This window comes from Hesperophylax consimilis, chromosome 16, assembly GCF_061612785.1.
Source record: "Hesperophylax consimilis isolate HC1 chromosome 16, BYU_Hcon_1.0, whole genome shotgun sequence".
Classification (NCBI taxonomy): domain Eukaryota; kingdom Metazoa; phylum Arthropoda; class Insecta; order Trichoptera; family Limnephilidae; genus Hesperophylax; species Hesperophylax consimilis.
The window spans coordinates 9,142,712-9,162,105 of NC_142851.1; the positions used below are offsets into that span (position 1 = coordinate 9,142,712).

Genomic DNA, 19,394 nt, shown 5'->3' on the forward strand with positions numbered 1-19,394 from the left:
TTGCTTCATTCAAACTGAGTAGGTATAATATATATTTTTTTAAATTTTAAGTTGGTCGAAATTGATGTCAATAGAAAATGTTAAAAAAAAATATTCAAAATTTGGTGGGCGTTTTTAGTTTTTCCACTAAGAACTCCGCCAAGAGAAATTCAGCAACTTCACCAAATAATATGTTCTTCAAAGAAATGATATTGACGGTTCCTTGATTCTAGTGTTAGCAAAGGAAGCAGTTCCTTGTTATCGGGTCAGGAATATCGACCATCTCTATTTTCTTTCGAGCATAGACAAAATCATTTGAAATAATATGAACGTCAAAAAAAAATGTGATTTGATATCAGTGGTGGTAGAGTGGTTTATTTATGGGGTTTATTTTAGATAGTTGATTTATGGTTTATTTATGTATCAGTGATTTCGGTGATTTCATGGTGATTTCACTCGATTCTTATTTATGCTCGATTCGCTGATTTCATAAATTTGATTAGACTTCAATGTTGATTATTTAGTTATTTTGCTGATCATTTGAAGAGTTCAAACATCGGAGTTTCTCTGGTTCTTGAATTATACGTGTGATAGTGCGGTATATTATATTATTTTTTATCTTATTCCGAAATAAATGTATTTTAAAGAGTCGTAATTGTTTACTGAAGAGTCACCAGTCGCCAGATGCTATTTATGTCTATTAATTTATTAGTCCTATCTTAGCCGCTGTGAAATTGTGTAACTATCCAAAAAATACCATATTTTCTTTTGAATTAAAACAAACCTACCCGTTTTTTAGTTATATTCTCATGAGAATTGCTGTTTCAGATAATACCTGCAGTAAAATGATTTTGGCAACCACTTCCTCACGTCACTTGAAAAAGCTCTTCCATGACAGAATATTAAAAACAACGTGCCAATACTGTGCATATTCTTCAATGAAAAGTAGTGAAGACATACGCAGTGAGTTCTTAAACTTTTTCGTCAACAAGAATGGTCATAAGTTTATTTCGTCGAGTCCAGTTGTTCCATTCTGTGATCCTACTGTCCCCTTCATCAATGCTGGAATGAACCAGGTAAATGGTCAATAAATTGCAAAATTATTACTTGATATAGGTGCTTATAAAGTGATGGAAACGCACACAACAATCACTGTAATGATATGTTTATTTGGTAATTAATTATTCAGGAATGCTGGCCACGCATAGTAAGATTTAAAAAAAACCTTTTGTTTCACCTTAATTACTACAAAAGGCAACTATCTGTATTTGGGAAATTTTAATTTTTACATTCTATTTTTCAATTAATTAAAATGAAAATTTGCTTTTGTTGTATTGGATGACAGCCATTTACAATAATTTAATTAAGCGTGGCCAGCGATCCCAAATATTTACCGTTTATTTAAATATCCATCTATTAATAGTCCATTAACTTCTTCCTGTACCATTGAATGTTCTAACTTTTATTTTTTCAGTTTAAGGGCGTTTTCTTAGGACAGTTTTCTCCACCGTTCCCCCGAGTTGCCAATTCTCAAAAATGTGTCCGAGTCGGGGGAAAACACAACGACTTGGATATTGTTGGCACGGATGGCTACCATCACACATTCTTCGAAATGCTGGGAAATTGGTCATTCGGAGATTATTACAAGGTAATCAATACAGCACATAACCATTTAAAAATAGAACCTTACATAATTTGTCACAATACATAATGTATAATTCACTGATAAAAAACCAGTGATGTTAATCAATTAACCTTCATGTAATCTTCTTTTTGCCTGACAACATTCAGAGTTATTATGTTTACCTGAAAACTCTTGGTATAAAATTTGATTTGGATAAAATGAACATACCAACATAGGATTATTTTTTCTAGGTGGAAGCTTGTCAAATGGCTTGGGAATTGCTAACCGGTCCATACGCAATTGACCCAAACAAACTTACTATCACTTACTTTGGTGGAGATAAAGAAATGGGCTTGGAGCCAGATTTTGAGTGCCGTGACATATGGAGGAGCATTGGGTAATCAATTTAAGTCTGATATTATTCTGGAGATAATGATTGATATAAATATATATATATTTTTTAATTATTTGTGATCACTGGTCACGCTTAATATGTTTTTTTTTAAATAAAACCTTTTGATTCACCTTAATTACTATAAAAAGAAACCATCTGCATTTGGGAAATGTTTAATTTTAGCATTCTAATTTTTAATTACATAAAATGAACATTCGCAAATGAAATTTCATTATATGGGATGACAGCCATTTAAAATAATCTATTGATTACTTTTTCTTATGTTGTTATTCCTCATACTATATGAGTTGCTAGAAGAGACGTTATTACCATTTACTCTATGCAAATTAGCAGAGATGTGCAAAATGGGTACCCAAAACCATTTGAAATGCAAAATGGAAATGGGTCAAAACTTTTCCATTTGAAAATGCAAAATGCAAAATACCTGTTTTCAAAATGCATTGAAAATGCAAAATGGTTTCTCAGGTCAAACAAAAATAATTATAGAATTTTTAAACAATTTTGTCATTTAATAATGGACATCAATGTAGAACAAACATATTACATGATGGTAAATCCAAAAACACCACGACTACAGATTATGAAACCAAAAAAAATTTGCGTGGGACTAATGTTGCCAACGTAAAAACATAGAAATTGGCCTGGAAATCGTGGCCACATGTTCAGTATTTGAATCAGTATTTTTTGTAATGGTATCACTCAATCGTCAGGGCTCCTACCAAGGAGCAACTTGACAAATGAAAATTATCTGATAGCGAGGTTGAGGACCGATTGATATTTGGGGCTTATAAAAAAAAGATGAGTGGAGATAGTAGGAAGAATGTTGCAAAAAAGCATTTAAAATGGAAAATGCATTGAGAAAAGCATTTAAAATGCAAAATGGAAAATACCCATTTTGCATTTTGCATTTCCATTTGAAATGGATTTATTTGAAATAAAGCACATCTCTGCAAATTAGGTAGGTATTATTTTGACAAACTGTGGAAATAAAATCAAATTAAATAAAGGTATTTAGGCATTTAAAAAAAATTATTATTTTCTTTTTAAATCAATTTTTTATTTAAAAGGTTAGATTATTATAGGTTAGGTTAGTTTAGGTCAGGTCAGGTCATGTTAGGTTAAGTTAGGTTAGGTCAGGTCAGGTCGGGTCAGGTCAATTCAGGTCAGGTCAAGTCATGTTTAGGTTTGTTAGGTTATGTTACGTTAATATAGATAAGGTTAGGTTAGGAAAAGTTTTTTTTACATACAAAATTATTTAAATAAACTTAATAAATTTCAGGAAGGCATACTGGTTAATGTTATACTGCCGTGGTAAGAACAAACACAGTGTCTTTCTTGGTACTTTCAAGGAAAATACTGTGCTTTTACTTACTACGATAGTATAGTAATCGCAGAGAGAGGTTGTATGTACGTCATGGACGATCATCCTCTTCCTTTACACATATATTGTCTAAAACGAAAAAGACAAAAGATACTAGAAAATAACGTCACATACGTCCTCTCTCGTGGACTACTATATGGTGATATGTTCAATAATTTATTATTCACATTTTTCAAACCATTAATTTCATTGTAAAATTTTTTTATTGAATTACTGGTTAAAATGTCAATAATTTTGCAATCACAACAACTATTCACCATTAGCTACCGTGGTTGAATATCATTCTTAAATATAATATTATGTAGGTTTATGACTTTGCCAATGTCAACAATTAAGTTGTTTTGCTGACCTATGATCTGAGGTGCGACTTGATCATTAAAATAATGATTAATTCAATACACATTTTTTATTTTTATTTTTGTTTATTGCAGAAACAAACAGTACATAATTACATAGATGACAATAGTTACAAAGTTATAAAAGTTAGTATAATAATTGGTACCAATGACATGTCGCTGAGATATATACATAGGAGGTATATTATACATTTACGGTTAAGTTACATTTTTAAGTTAAGTTAATTAGTGTGCTGGGGAAGGAGAGAGGTGTGTGTGAGTGTTTGTGTGTGTGTACGTGTGCGTGTGTGTCTGTGTGTGGTTGTATGTGTTATGTTGGCGAATTTAGTGTGCTAAAAAAGTTTTTCTTAAATAGAGGGAGAGAATCAAAAAATATATCGGTACTTGTGCTTGTTTGAATTGAGTTGAATGTTTGAAGGATGCGAGAAATAGGGGAATTGGCTGCAGCGTTTGTATTATTACTAGTTGTGTAAAAAAGGTTGGTGTGTCGAGTTCTTTTAGATGGGGTGTTAAAATTTATTTGGGATAGAAGTTCTGAGCAGTCTATTTCGTTGTGTATTATTTTATGGAGAAATGTCTTTAAATAAATAATAATCTTTAAATAATAATCTTTAAATACCTTTAGTACTTTAGACTACCTACTGTCATATAGAAAGTAATGCCAGAAAATTGTTTTATGTAAAACTTCGAAGCCAAGTCTCATTATGGTAATACCATTTTTTATGTAGTTGTAAAAAGCATTAACTTTGTGGCTTGTCATAATTTACAATAAAAACATATAATTTGTTATTGAGCACTTTAATTTTATTTACACTACTGGTTTCGGAAGAACCCTTCCTTCATCAGGAGAACATTAAAAACAATTTATGTTTGCAATTCTAGTTGACAATAACATTAAGGTGTTGTGATTTTCATTGGTAATTACATTTTTTTACAGAATTCAGGAGAAGAATCTTGTTCCTGGTAGTAAAGTAGATAACTTTTGGGAAATGGGGCCCACGGGTCCATGTGGACCCTGCACGGAAATATACTACCGAAGAGAAGACAATAGCCTCGTGGAAATATGGAACATTGTCTTTATTCAGTTTAATAGGTAACCTTTAAATACATACATATTTTACCTTTATATAGAATTTATATATCAATTCTTTTTTATCTGCTAGAACTCAGTGTAAAATTTTGACTCGGTACCTATATTTGAATGTAGTTACCTACACAGCGCTATTCTATGTGATAAATATTGTTTGATAGAATATAGAAAATACCTCCTTTCTTTTTAATTTTAAAAGTTTTATGAAAACTGAGATTTAATCTAAGCTTTGAAGCGAGTTTTTATTGGAATTTATAGCTTGTATCTTCGGTTGAATTTCATATTTTGCAATACATTTACAAGCATTTGTTCACGTGTTTAAGCCTGTCAAAGGTATTTGCACACATAACATCAAAAACGTGCTGTGAAGATCGTTTCCATATAAGCCTTGTCATGTCTATAAGTTTCCATATTAGCCCTGTCTGTATGTATACTGTCCATACCGGTTTCCTTGTGAGGTGTCACATAAAAAAGCATTTACACCGTCTTCAAAGTACCTTTATTAATCTTGTCGAATTCCGCTGCACGCTTAATAGCACGCAAAAAATTATAGATATCACTTGGTTTCAATTTAATTACTTCAAGATAAAACTATTTATCTGGTGGGAGATGGTAAAAGATGCAATAAAGTTCCATTTTTTCTCAATAAAATTTAAGTTTGATGGTTAGGAAATATACACAGATTATTAATATAACCCTAAAAACCTATTTTGTGCATGTTTAATTGAACCCCCCTTCACTTAAATAGGTGTCTCCATTTGATATTTAAGTTGGAATCAAGTCATATAATAAAAAGGTTTTAAAACTTTTTTCCACTATATTTTATTTATGACCGTAACTGGTTCAGTCTGTTAAGGCCATCTTCAGACTGGTACAAATATTTCTTTATCTATGGCTTATATAATATTTTTTTTTTTTGATTTTATGGATTCTTTCGTAATCCTCTAACTAGCTAGGGCTTATAACAATACCCTTCATGTTTCTAACTAACTAGTACTGCGGCTGATTAGCCTTATTACTATCACCATCTGATGATTGTATTTAATTGACTGAATTTATGTTACATTAATAAGTTTTATGAGGAAAAATTCTTAACTGGATAAAAAACCTCATACAAATGACAAGAAAAAGAAAAACAATAAGTTCTGAACTTTTTACGCTGTTTTACTTTGTGATTTACTGATAATACATTACATTTGGGGTAGGGGATAAAAGTTAAAAATAAAATATAGTGGAAATATGTTTTAAAACCTCTTATTATATTATTATAATGGAATTCCACCACGAATTGTCAGTATCAAAAATAGAAACATTGAAATCAAGTGTAGTTTTTTTAAAGAACCTTTGCATGCAGCGGAATTTGACAAGTTTACCATACCTTTTTGACATTGTGTGTGCCTTAAGTGTTGATTTTCCATATATTGACATTAGATGCGTGCATTATTCAACAGACAAAGTGAAACTGCAATAAGTGAACTGCCGAAGTGCCACATTGATACCGGCATGGGATTGGAAAGGTTAACTGCTGTGTTGCAAAATAAAACATCTAATTATGACACGGATTTATTCTTACCGCTGTTAGAAAAAATTCACCAGGTAAATATTATGTGAAAAATATGCATACATAGTTTATCTTATGAAGATAAGATTTAAAATACAGAGTGTGTCAGGACTTACCTAACGGTCTTCACCAAATGATTCCTAAGCTTATTTGGAGTAAAAAATGTAGATGATATTTTGGTGTCTAGTGAAATTTTTTTAAGAACTAAAAACAAAAAATCCTTTTCTTGACAAGAACCAGAAGCCAGCAAGCTTTTATCACATGTTATGCACCATTCCTTATCCACAGCATTGTACATAAGTTTTTTTTGTCGTCTTTGCATTCTTATGACATTTGTTGATATATACCTAAAAAAACTAATAATTTGATGTTGCAGAAAAGTAATGGGGTGGATTATTACAACGGACAGTTTGGCGAACAAGCCAAACTGGACAACGCATACAGAACTCTGGCAGACCATTCCAGAATGATCAGCATTTGTTTAGCTGATGGTGTCGTTCCTTGTCGCAAGTAATCTATCTTTAACATTATTCATCACATTGATATAAAATTCTAATTTTATAGCAATAGTTAATCCAGATTATCACACCATCATCTGCTTACTGTTAAGAGGTTCGCTAGCACACATTTTTTTAGAGTGTAAACGAATTAGATTTATTTCAGTGCAGAAATTCTGGGACTAACTGCCATATTATGTACACCTCATTATCTAGTACACTTATTTAATGGACATCTTCAATTTATGACTTAATAAATACATAAGATTGTTGCTGGGGCAGTTCAGTTATGTATAATAGTGGATGATAAATTTGTACAGGCTGTCCGGGCTGTAAAGTGCACAAACTTCAGGAGGTGATTCTATATGTTAGTACAAGTAAAAAGGATAAAATAATATTTTCGAATTTTAAATGTTTTAAGATAGTTTATAGGTACAAAATATGAATTTTTTGTGTTGAGAAAATAATATTCTTCAATGGAAAAATATTTGTGTATAAAAAAAAAAACCAACAGACTTTCGTAAAAAGTTATTTATCTTTTTTACTTCTATCATCATGTAGAATCACCTCCCGAAGTTTGTGCACTTTACCCCCAGACACCCTGTATATAACTATTCCTATGTAAAAACCCCTGAAAAGTTAACTGGGGCACATATTTCCTAAGTGGTGTTATTTATTGTGAATATGTGCTGTGAAAGACCTTATTTCTACTCCTGATTCTTTATCAACTTTTAAAAGTTCAGCTTAACCTTGAATATAATGACTTATTAGTACAGAGTAATCAAATAACAGAGCCGCCCTTACTTGTGAGGGGAACAAACCAATATGGGGCGGGGGAGTTGTGCGTGGGTGTTGCTTTCAGTGATTTTTTTAATAAACGAATCAGACAGTCTGTAGGCAACTGCAATACTACCTAGTGTTTTAGTCTTCGAAAATGAAATTTGCTTCCAAACAAGGCGTCCCTGTGGTGCTTTAATTCCTTGCTTTATCCGTCTCTAGCCGTAACTACAAATCCCTATCTGTTTAAAAAGATTCAGCTTATTTACAAAAACCAAATATTTAGTTTACAATTTACTCACTGCAGTAAATGATTATTTTGCATCGCTATACATTTCGCTTTGATAGTAAGTGTCAATAAAACTGTTATTATTAAACTGAAAATAAGCTTAAAATTAAGTGAATGAATGCATACCTGTGGAATGTAATCCAATATTAGTGATTGTTTACCATTTCTATATTTACATCCTTTGAATGCACAAGAAACTATAATGGATGCGTTATTCTGTAAATTATTTGATGAGCACTAGATGTCGGTCAAATTGCAAATGTTGATATAGTTTATTCAAAAAATGCGCGAACCCGGCTGGTGTCAAATGGGTTGTCACGTGGTTTGCCTCCAGGCTGTCGAAAAGGTATGCAGATCTGACTTTAGGGCAGGTATATTTATTCTGACTGCAGTGCTCATTAGCTAAACTTATTTATATGTTTTTAGTAAATTACCATCAATATAATTTCAGTTTGCGTCTGCGTAATGTAATTCGTAAATCAATTGGCCTCAGTCATCACACATTCAATTGTCCCTCTGGAATGCTATCATCCCTATATGAAGAGATTTCGAGAAAATTAGGAGCAGCATATCCTGAATTACGTAAAAAGGAGAAAGAAATAAAGCAGATAATAGACCACGAAGAACATACCTTTGCCGCCCTGGAAAAATCACTTAATAAACAGAGGAAAGAATTGCTGAAAAAATATCCAGAAACAATTCATTTAGATTATGAACTAACTCCTGGTTTGACCGAAGGATATAAACAGTTTAAGATGGTAAATTTTAGTATATATCAAATTTATTACATACTATATTACTTTATAGGTACTTTTATTCAAACCAATATTTGATCCAAGATTGGACCAAATTCCTTTAACTTTGAGATAAATATAAGAAGAAAAAAAAATGGCTTGTTGGTGTTAACAGATATTTTTATTTCAGGCTATGGTGAATGCAGGTGGTGAAATGATTCCTGGAGATATTGCCTTTAAACTGTATGATACTTTCGGATTGGACGAAGAGATGATCAACAAAGTAGCCAGCATAAATAATTTGTCAGTTGACGACAATTCATTTAAAGAACTTCTTTTAGAACATAAATCAAAGCATAAAGCCGTGTTCACCGAAACCGCCAATTCCGCAGTCAATATGTCATTAAATCTACAAATTGACAATTTAATAAATGGTAATGTGGCAGAAACGGAGGACAAATACAAATACAAGTACACTTTTGCCAATGATGGGTCATTAAACCTCCCAAACTTACATTCGGAATTGACAGGAATATTAACAGATAAAGGTGAATCGTCAAGTAGGCTGAATATCAACTCTGATAATGAATACCACTTTGTGTTTAATAAAACCAACTTCTACTGTGAAGAAGGTGGACAATCTAGCGACGTCGGCGAGATTCATTTGACAAATGGAGCCATATTTCAAGTTAAAGGTGTTTCTAAAATACGTGGATTAGTTTTGCATTCTGGAAGATTTAGTCACATACCGTTGAATGCAAACCTGGAATTAAGTGTAGGTGATACTGCAGAGTTAGCCATTGACCAGGAAAACAGATTGCGGGTTATGCAACATCATACAGCAACGCATTTGTTGAATGCCGCAATAAAGAAAGTTCTGCCGGACAGTGTTACTTGTCAGCTAAGCTCGAAAGTAACGGGTTCGGGGCTTATTCTTGATTTTGCAGTCTACGGAGAGAAACTTTCAGTAAAATCAATAAATGATGCACAAGAATTGGTCAGGTAATTTCTATATAAATAAAACTCTTGATTCGATGAGTATTTATTTGAGGAATGATCTGCAATTTAAGAATTGTTTTTTTTAGAATGGCCTGTTCGAAATCCACTCCAGTAACTACCGCCATTATCAACAGTCAAGATTTGATGTCAATCGGAGAAGTAACTACTGTTCCAGGAGAAATTTACCCGGAGAAGAATTTGAGATTAGTAGAAATAGATCTCCTCGGAGCAGGAAGTGTATTTTCCAGGTGCGTAATAAATTATAGAACTTCTTGAAGTTTTATCTTTAGACTCTTCCATTGTTAATATGTCAGTAATTATTCCAGGGAATTGTGCTGCGGCACCCATGTTGTTTCGACTGACTGCATAAAGGATTTCTGTATTACCGGCGTTCGTGGTGCTGGAGGACATGCCCCCACTGTGAGAGCCGTGGCAGGAAATTTAGCTACCGAGGTACAATGTTTTTTGAATAATATATGTATATTTTTAATGTGGGTACAAGAATGGGTAATGTGACTTTGTTAGTCTTTGAATTTTTGTTTATTTATATGCTGGAGAAAAAATTGTTTATTTTTCAGATTCGCTCCCTTTTCAACCAAGCTCAACTTTTACACAAAGAATTAGAGTACAATGATACTAACCAGCAGGAACTATTGGAGAAAATTAACAAAATCAAAAACGACTTGAACAAGCTGTGCAAGGGTGATGAATCACCTCACGGAATAAGGGCAGAATGCTTAGAAACTCTGGTAGCTGTGGAAAAAAAGATCAAAGATAAAGGTGCTAAGACCCTTGTGTAAGTTTTTTAATTTAACAAATATGCTAAATAGCATCGACAGCATCAGCACCGATAACCGGGATTTGGTACAGAGTAGTGTTTTTTTTGGTTACATTTTATTAAAAAATAAATAATTTTTTAAATCCCAATTTTAAATCAAAATTTTATGTACTCAAGTTCTGGGCAGTGGCGAAAAAAAAAAATCGTTTTCAGCTACAACATCAAAAATGCCATTTTTTATAATATTAGCACTCTAGTACACCCAAAAGTCACGAGCCGCCACTGGCTCTGGGCCTTGTTTCTTCTTACATGCAAATTTCTGTGAATCATTAGAAGATTTCATTATGTTCACACACCACAAAAAAGATATTCAGAATATGTGATTGCAAATATTTTTCATCAGTTGAGATTATGATTTTTTTTTTCCAGCGAGTTGGTTAAGGCAGAGATAACATCAGTAATACTAGATGCGCCGACTAAGCCATTTGTGGTCCATTTCCTGGTGTGCTCATATTTATTGGAACCGAGTGATCTATCTTTAACGACTGCCATTGAATGCGGCGCTGATAAACCAATCCTGGTTTTGGGATGCGCCGGCGGAATCATCAAAGCGACGTGTCGTGTTCCACAGGTATTATATTTTTCCACTATCAAAAGCTATTTACTTCCATGAACAAAACATATCTTAATATAATTTAAACTGATCGATGCAGCTGTTGCATCCATGAAGTTTCATTAAAACATGTTCGTCGCCATAAAGCGAAAAGTTACTAACATTTTTGGTAAAAATGAGTTGGATTCGTCAAAGTATTTAATTATGAACCCCACTTCTACAGGTAAATTTTGATAACTGCATGAAAAATCCCTAAATCGATTTATGTCATGGGGAAAGGAAGGAGAGAGGAAGTTCTAGGAAGGAAAAAGTTATGAGGCGTAGGTATGAATCTATGGATCAGTGTGTCCAGGAGTGATGGACGAATGAATATACCCCTCTCGCTACGGCGCAAGGCGATGGGTCAAGTGAGACCAGTTGGAGAGGTCAAAGGGTCTCCCGAAACCAGCCTCTCTCGATCTGGCACGCCACGCAGCTGGTGGGCAGGCGCATCCGAAACACACCTCACCCGAAGAACCCGGGCACCCCTGCTAAATCACCAAACATAGCGAACCACTGGAGTGACCTATGGCAGACATGTTGTTTATCGTTAAAGAAGTCGGGGATGCCCGAGGAAGACATGGCATGATCAAGTGAATCAGATACTTGAGTTGGGCCATGTCAGAAGTCAGAATAATAGAAGAGTATGTATGAGGCAAGGTGTGTGCCAAGACTGAGTTGTTTGGCGGTCCGTCCTCTCTGCCTACCCCTGCGGTGAAACGACATGATTGTTAGTTAGTTATCAAACCTCTTAGATATGTATTGCATATACGAACTACCCACTTCATCTACAAATATATAGTTTGACCTATTTACCAAGATAACAGTTTTTCACGCACTATACATATTACCGACCAACTAAGTTAACATACCGAGTACATAAACCAGCTAATTACCTTTAGTTATTATACGCCCTCACTTATTTCACAAACAGTTCATCTCCTTTCTAAAAATAAAAACACTAAAATCCCTTAGTGACTTTACGCACAAAAATAACTCATATTTAAACTAAAAAAACCAGTACTGCAAAAAAATCTCTAAATTTTAATCTTTAAATTTTTTAAATTAATTAAAATTAAATTGTGCAATTTAAAGATCTGACCATGCTATTATTATATTCTAAGACTTACTGAATGAAACCATTATTTAAAAAAAACTTTTGTTATCATCCTTAATTAGACATTTAAAATTGCAACCACAAAACATCCATTATCTCAAAACTGTTAATTTGTTAGTTAGTGACTTCACACTCCACAGTGATGATACATTGTGTAAAAATGTGTTCCATGGTGGGATAGATTGCGTTGAAAAGGTTAAGAAAACATCAGATAATAAGACTAACCAGGAAAATAAATTAATAAATGATTGATTTTTATTTTATAGGATTCTGTCAACCCAAATTTCAATGCACAGAAATGGATGCAAAGCATCATTCCTACGTTTAACACACACGTTCTTCCAGCGACTAAGAACCAAGATCCAAATATTCTGGCACATATGAAAGGGAAGAAGGTAAACATACATTTTAATATGAATACTGATAATATGCAATGTAACAACTCTTGCCGAGATATCCCTAAGCAACATTAAGGCAGCCCGCACACAAACGATTTTAGTTGCAGAAATAGTTGGAAACTATTCCAAAATCTGTACAAATTCAAAAAAAGTGTGTGCACCTCCATATACCGTAATGGATATTGATGCATGCAACTAAAGTCTCTTGTGTGCGGCCTGCCTAATTCATAGAAGCCAACACCTGGCTTGCATTAGTGACCACTAATAAGGACCCATATTTTTAATTAAGGCGATGCATTACGTCGTGTAATATTTTAAATTGAGCCGCTATCAATAACAACCCTTACGTAGATGGCGATAAGGTTTAAATTCCCCCTTAACACCATCCGCCTGTTTTGATTTATGCGAGAAAAAAACATGGCCAAAAAGTGCCTTTTATTTTATTTTGTGGATGTTCAGGCGTAAATATTTCATTTTTTTAAATATTTCATTTTTCAATTAATAACAACAATCATCACAAGTCTGACGTTTGTCATTTCGCTCCCTATTAATCTTATATTTTCTTCTAAAAACATCGACCCTTATCCTACAATTTTAATACCAGCTGATAATATTCATAGAAGTGCATTAAAATACGAAAGTGAGTGCTTGTCTGTAGTGTAAAAAGTGCTAAATCTAGAGTTTTAGTTATTCTTCAAAAATCTTCAAGCTACCCACAGTATTGTAATCTATTGCAGCCGCAAGCCAAACATAAGATGGATACAACATGCAAATATTGCGTTAAGCAGCTGAAAATGGCTGAGTGTATAAAGTGTTCAACCTGCAAATGCACCATCCATTTCGAATGCGCTGATATTTCGGCAAGTGTTTTTAAACGCATGTCGCAAGGTAAAAAGGATGCGTGGAAGTGCAATAATTGTATCCAAACCCTGGACAATTTAGATACCCAATCCTGCTCCTCAGATCAAAGCAACGTACTCCTAACTGTTGAGATTAGAAAAATGGCACTACAAATAGAAAAAATGAGCAGTAAAATGGCGGAATTCGAAAAAGTCATCATTTATAATAATAATGTCATGGAAGATTTTTCAAGTAATATGAAATCAATAAACGAAAAATTAGCTAAAATTGATAAGCTAGAAATGGAGGTCTCAGAATTAAAACAAACAGTTTACATGTTAGAGAGGGGAAACAATGAAAGGGACCAGGAACTTCTATCCAACAATATAGAAATACATGGAATGCCTGAGACCACCAACGAGAATCTACCTACCATGATGTCGAATATCGCAACAGTCATTGGATGCCCTCTCCATCAAAGCGACATTGAATACGTTAGCAGAATCAGCAAGCGCCATCGTACACAAGCCACGACAGATGGACGTCCGGGTAACATAATCGCCAAATTCACCTCCCGCAAGAAGAAGGACGAATTTGTCGCAGCCATCAAGAAAAGAAAAGGAATCACTACCAAGGCCATCGGGATGGTTGGAGCTGACCAGAGGATCTTCGTCAACGACCATCTCACGCGGAAGAATAAATCTACATTGAGGTGCGCTAAAGCCTTTAAAAACGAAAACAACTATCAGTTTTTATGGATAAGAAGTGCAAAAATCTACCTACGGAAAAACGAAACATCACCACCCATACACGTCTCATGCGAATTACAGCTAAAAAACCTTATCTAACTACCATTGCAATGTTAAACCACCTATCCTCTCATAACTACTATTTTTTTCGTATTTTTTTTCATAATTTTTTCAACATCACCCTTTTTACACTAACCCCACATGCTAATAATTACACTAACTGCTCACTACTACATTCTATAATATACTCACTCACTTTAATTGATAATAATAGTATGTTGTGCTTTGCTAAGCCCAGTGGACTCATGACTAATAACATAACTCTAGAATATAATATTCTTAAAATATATTCTACAGAAACCGAACATAATAATGTAATTACCGAAAATTCTCAGTGCATGATTCATTAATAATTTTTTATCAAAATTCAAGAGGTTTGCGCTCGAAAACACTGGAATTTTATCAAAATATACTGCTCAATAATTATGACTTGATCTTCATTACCGAAAGTTGGTTGGTTGATAGTATCCGAGATGAGGAATTATTCGATAATCGCTATTCTGTTTACAGAAATGATAGGGATATACACCGCACTAGCAAATCAACTGGCGGAGGCGTACTCATAGGAATTAAAAAAGAATTTTTTGTTACCCCTCGCTCTTGGAAATCAGACGCTGAGGATATCTGGATAACTGTCAATACATCAAAATCGAATCGTCATTGTTATAATATTCATATGTGCTGCGTGTATTTACCTAGCGTCGGTCCAAAATTAAAGTCATCAGAAAGATTAGCATTATTTACTAGTCATACCAATACTATTTCTGACTTAACAATCCGTTTTCCCAATGACAAGTTTTTAATCATTGGCGACTATAACATGCCCAATATCGAATGGAATAATCAACAAATGCCAAGTAATAGAGATCAATGCGCACTCGCGTTACTTAACTGTTTATCTTTTGCAAATTTAACCCAATTTAACCATTTACCTAACAAATACGGTCGAATTTTGGACCTCGTCTTTTGTAACACTTCAGTTAATGTGTCGCTTGCCGACCACCCATTAGTTAAAGAAGATGCTCATCATAAATCATTGATTGTAGAACTAGAATTTCCATCCACTACTGCAACCCTCTCAACTCCTCGAACAATAAAATTATTCCATAAAGCAGATTATGCAGAGATCAATGAGAGACTGAAAGAAACCGACTGGTCAACCGTTATAAATGCACCAGATGTAAATACAGCGTTAAATTCGTTTTATGTTATAATTGAACAGATCATCGAAGCGTTTATTCCTAAGAAAGTTGTGAAATCTGGAAAATACCCACTATGGTACACGGCAGCCTTAATAAAAATAACAAACGAAAAATTCAAATTCTTTAGAAAATGGAAGCGCCATCAGAACCCCCTTGATTATCTCTCATTTTCATTGCTTCGCAAAAGGCAAAAAACAGTCGCTTCAGCAGCTTACAAAACCTACATTTCTACAATAGAATCCGGTATACAGCATAATGTTAAAAAAATTTGGTCCTACGTCAATTCTCAAAGAAAATCTCCTGCCATCCCTGATCATATGATTTACGGTGAAAAAACTGCTAATGACAGTAGAGGAGTAGCCAACTTATTTTCTGAGTATTTTGGATCTGTATTTTCGAATGCTCAACCTGCACATACAAGCAATGCCAGTCTTTGCTCTAATTCAAATAGCATAATCAACTCAATCGAGATCAATGAAGACATCACATTCAAATACCTTAAGTCCATTGATATCAAAAAGGGACCAGGGGATGATCAACTTCCAGGGATCTTCATAAATTATTGTAGTAAACAATTGACACCCCCCATTTTTGTTATTTTCAAATTATCGCTATCCGAAGGAACATTTCCCGACAAATGGAAAACAGCCTTGATTACCCCAATATATAAAAATGGCAGTAAAAATGATGTCTCGAACTATCGACCTATATCTAAATTACCGATACTAAGTAAAGTATTGGAAAGAATTGTTTACGATCAATTATATTCTACTATCTCACCCTCACTCTTAAATAATCAACACGGCTTCATGAAAAATCGCTCCACAACTTCAAATCTTGCATATTTTACAAATTTTCTTCATGCTCAAATGGATATGCGATGCCAGGTAGATGCCATTTATACGGATTATTCTAAAGCATTTGACCGTGTTAATCATTATATTCTTTTACAAAAGTTATTAGGTCTAGGAATTCACGGTGACCTCTGTAGATGGATCGCATCATACGTCAATAATCGGCACCAAATCACGGTTGTCAATGGTTTTGCATCTTGCTTAACGGAAATCATCTCAGGTGTGCCCCAGGGATCGCATCTTGGACCACTCTTATTTAATATTTATATAAATGACATTTCCGTATGCTTTAAAAATAGTTACTTTGTTTTATACGCGGATGACATGAAAATTTATAAAGCTATACAGTGTTTACCCGATTGTATGGAATTGCAAAGCGATCTTGATAATTTGTGCGTATATTGTGAATCAAATTTATTGTCCTTAAACATATCTAAGTGTCACTCGATTACATTTACTAGAAATAAAAACAAAATCATCTATCCATACAACTTGAATAACAAACCTTTACAACCTATGTCTACGTGTAAAGATCTAGGTGTTTACTTAGATAGCAAATTAATTTTTGACAAGCACATTGAACACATTATTTCAAAATCCTACAGAATGCTAGGTTTCCTATTAAGAATATGCAAACTTTTCAAAAGTGCTAAGACTCTGAAAATTTTGTTTTGTTCATTGGTCAGAAGTCCACTGGAGTATGCTTCCACAATATGGAATCCTCAATATAAGGTATACATAGATTTAGTAGAAAGTATACAGAATAAATTTTCGAAACATTTACTCAAGAAATACAACAATACTACAAATAATATGTTAACTTTACAAAAAAGACGCACATTGTCAGACCTGTTGTTTCTACATAATCTGCTAAATAATAAAATAGATAGTCCCGAATTGCTATCCGTCATTGGTTTAAATGTTCCAACGAGGCGTACCAGGCACACTACACTATTTCATATTGAAGCCAACAATACCAATGCAGCAAACAACTCAGTAATTACTCGCGCAATCACAACATACACCCATTACGAAAAATTACTACATTTAGACATCTTTCATGATTCCTTTCTAACATACAAAACTAACTTATTAAATTTCTTAGCATGACAAATTTCAAAAATATTTTCACATCATTTTTCAAAACTCCTATGAATTAACAGTCAATTACAATTCGTGAGCTTATTATAATTCTTATTTTCAATTCATTTATTATTATCTATCCACACACTTCCTTCCTTTTATAACAATCTCAGGCGAAATTACGTAATGATATTTTATGGACATACGTAATAGGTACTACAACTATGTAATAACTAAAAAATTTCTAACTGTATCTTATTGTACTGTGTTTGTCTTAACAAATAAATAAATAAATAAATAAGCCAATGAAGTTTGAGCTTTCAGCCACAATATTTTTTTCTATATAAAATGGAGTTGGGCGTGTTGGTTTCAAATGGGTTTCAAGGCCAGAAATGAGTCATATGCCCCTGCCACTGGCTCTGAGCAGTTGTGACTCTTGTGCGATATTAACATAAGAAAGTACTGACGTTATTTTCAAAATTTTCAGGTAAGCCTCATCAACTGTGAATCCTTAGTAGCAGATGCCATAAAGAGGGCCACCGTGTTTGCCGAAAGCAATTTTAAAACCAATTCTACTGATGATGACAAAAGACAGGACCAGTGGCTTCAAAAGGAAATGAAAAAGAGATGTGATCACGGTAGCTAAGCGTTTTTTATTATATCTAGGCATGTAATATTTTCAAAAAGTCAAAAATTTCAAGGTGCTTATTAAGTTATGTTGATTATATTAATCTGTTTCTGTGAGCACCTCCCTGCCATATTTACTAAGTAGCTTTTATTTTAATCAATTAATTAATAATTTGTACAAATAAAATATTCAAATATGTGTATTTATGTATTTTTTATTGAATAGTAGATTATACTCCATATTTATTATCCGTGTGCAAAGGGGGACAAGTGATGAGTCGAAAAATAAAGTTTTTATTTAAGTATTCAAAACATACATATTTATGTAAATTGCAAGGAAAAATTACATACGAGGGTAGTTTGAAAAGTTTCCGGCCTCATTGACATAAAGTAACCATAGAAAACAATTTCTATCGACATCCGATAGATGGCCTCGACATGATCATTTCTTTGTCTATGGCACTCTTCCAAAGTTGTCAGCTGACATTGTCTGTCAACAATGGAGAAAATTGAGTATTCCGCCGTGATTTTTAAATTTGAAAGGGAAGAAATAAATAGATTAGTTAGACTCTATATACGGTCTCCCCTTCATTTACAACGGTCAAACATTGGATGGTCGTACAAGCATTTTTCACGAGGAACGTACCGGGTGCCCGAAAATCGCTACAACTGACGAAAGAGTCGATTTAGTGTATCAAACTGTGATGGAAGATCGTCTATTCCTTATCCTTATATATCCTTAATAGTCGAATTGACTATTAAGGATATTGCTGAAGATTTTCCATCAAGATTTGGATATGAGAAAATTATCCGTGTTGAAATTATCGGGTGCCGCACTTGTTGATGATCGATCAAAAGCGCATACAGACGGACATGTCGCGCGAGTGTCTTAGCCTGTATCGAAAATCCAGAGGAATTTATTATTATCCTATTCGTCAGATCTAGCTCTCAGCAACTTTTTCATGTTTCCCAATTTGAAAAAATTTCTCAGGGGAAAAAATATAAGCCAAATGCTGAGATTGAAAACGCTGTAAACCAGTAATTTTAAAGTTTAGACGATCAATTTTTCTCTGACGGTTTAAAAGGATGGGAGAAACGTTAGACCAAATATATTGAGTTGCAGGGAGACTACGTCGAGAAATAAATCTTGTTATGCTTTGAAATCAGTGGCGGCTCATGACTTTTTCGTGTACTAGAGTGCTAATATTGCTAATACATATTATATATTTTGTATGAAGATTTTCAGGAAATTTCATTTTACCGTGCGCCGCACAGATTTCCTTAAAATCTTCATACAAAAAATCGTTTTCAGCTACAAGATCAATAATGCCA

The 19,394-nt window shown here is 33.7% G+C and overlaps 1 protein-coding gene across 4 annotated transcripts; it reads left to right on the forward strand.

Moving 5' to 3' along the window:
* The first annotated feature begins 321 nt into the window (after positions 1 to 321).
* AlaRS-m (alanine--tRNA ligase, mitochondrial) lies at positions 322 to 18,235 on the forward strand. Of its 4 annotated transcripts, none has more exons than XM_089640863.1 (15): positions 322 to 717; positions 808 to 1,055; positions 1,454 to 1,627; positions 1,855 to 2,000; positions 4,693 to 4,848; positions 6,297 to 6,441; positions 6,783 to 6,916; positions 8,421 to 8,727; positions 8,894 to 9,705; positions 9,789 to 9,950; positions 10,029 to 10,155; positions 10,281 to 10,498; positions 10,910 to 11,111; positions 12,516 to 12,644; positions 17,923 to 18,235. In XM_089640863.1, exons 2-15 carry the CDS (start codon positions 825 to 827, stop codon positions 18,079 to 18,081), a joined length of 3,102 nt encoding a protein of 1,033 aa, XP_089496989.1. In that variant the 5' UTR covers positions 322 to 717; positions 808 to 824; the 3' UTR covers positions 18,082 to 18,235. The 4 variants fall into 4 exon arrangements, with proteins under 4 accessions (XP_089496989.1, XP_089496990.1, XP_089496992.1 ...); XM_089640864.1 differs by having other exon boundaries at positions 322 to 577; XM_089640865.1 differs by lacking the exon at positions 322 to 717 and having other exon boundaries at positions 914 to 942.
* The last annotated feature ends 1,159 nt before the right edge of the window (positions 18,236 to 19,394 follow it).

Coding starts and splice junctions, on each gene's coding strand:
- AlaRS-m (XM_089640863.1), top strand. CDS start 825: ATGATTTTGGCAACCACTTCCTCACGTCACTTGAAAAAGCTCTTCCAT. Junction 1,628..1,854: donor CATTCGGAGATTATTACAAG/GTAATCAATACA, acceptor TATTTTTTCTAG/GTGGAAGCTTGTCAAATGGC. Junction 6,442..6,782: donor TGTTAGAAAAAATTCACCAG/GTAAATATTATG, acceptor TTGATGTTGCAG/AAAAGTAATGGGGTGGATTA.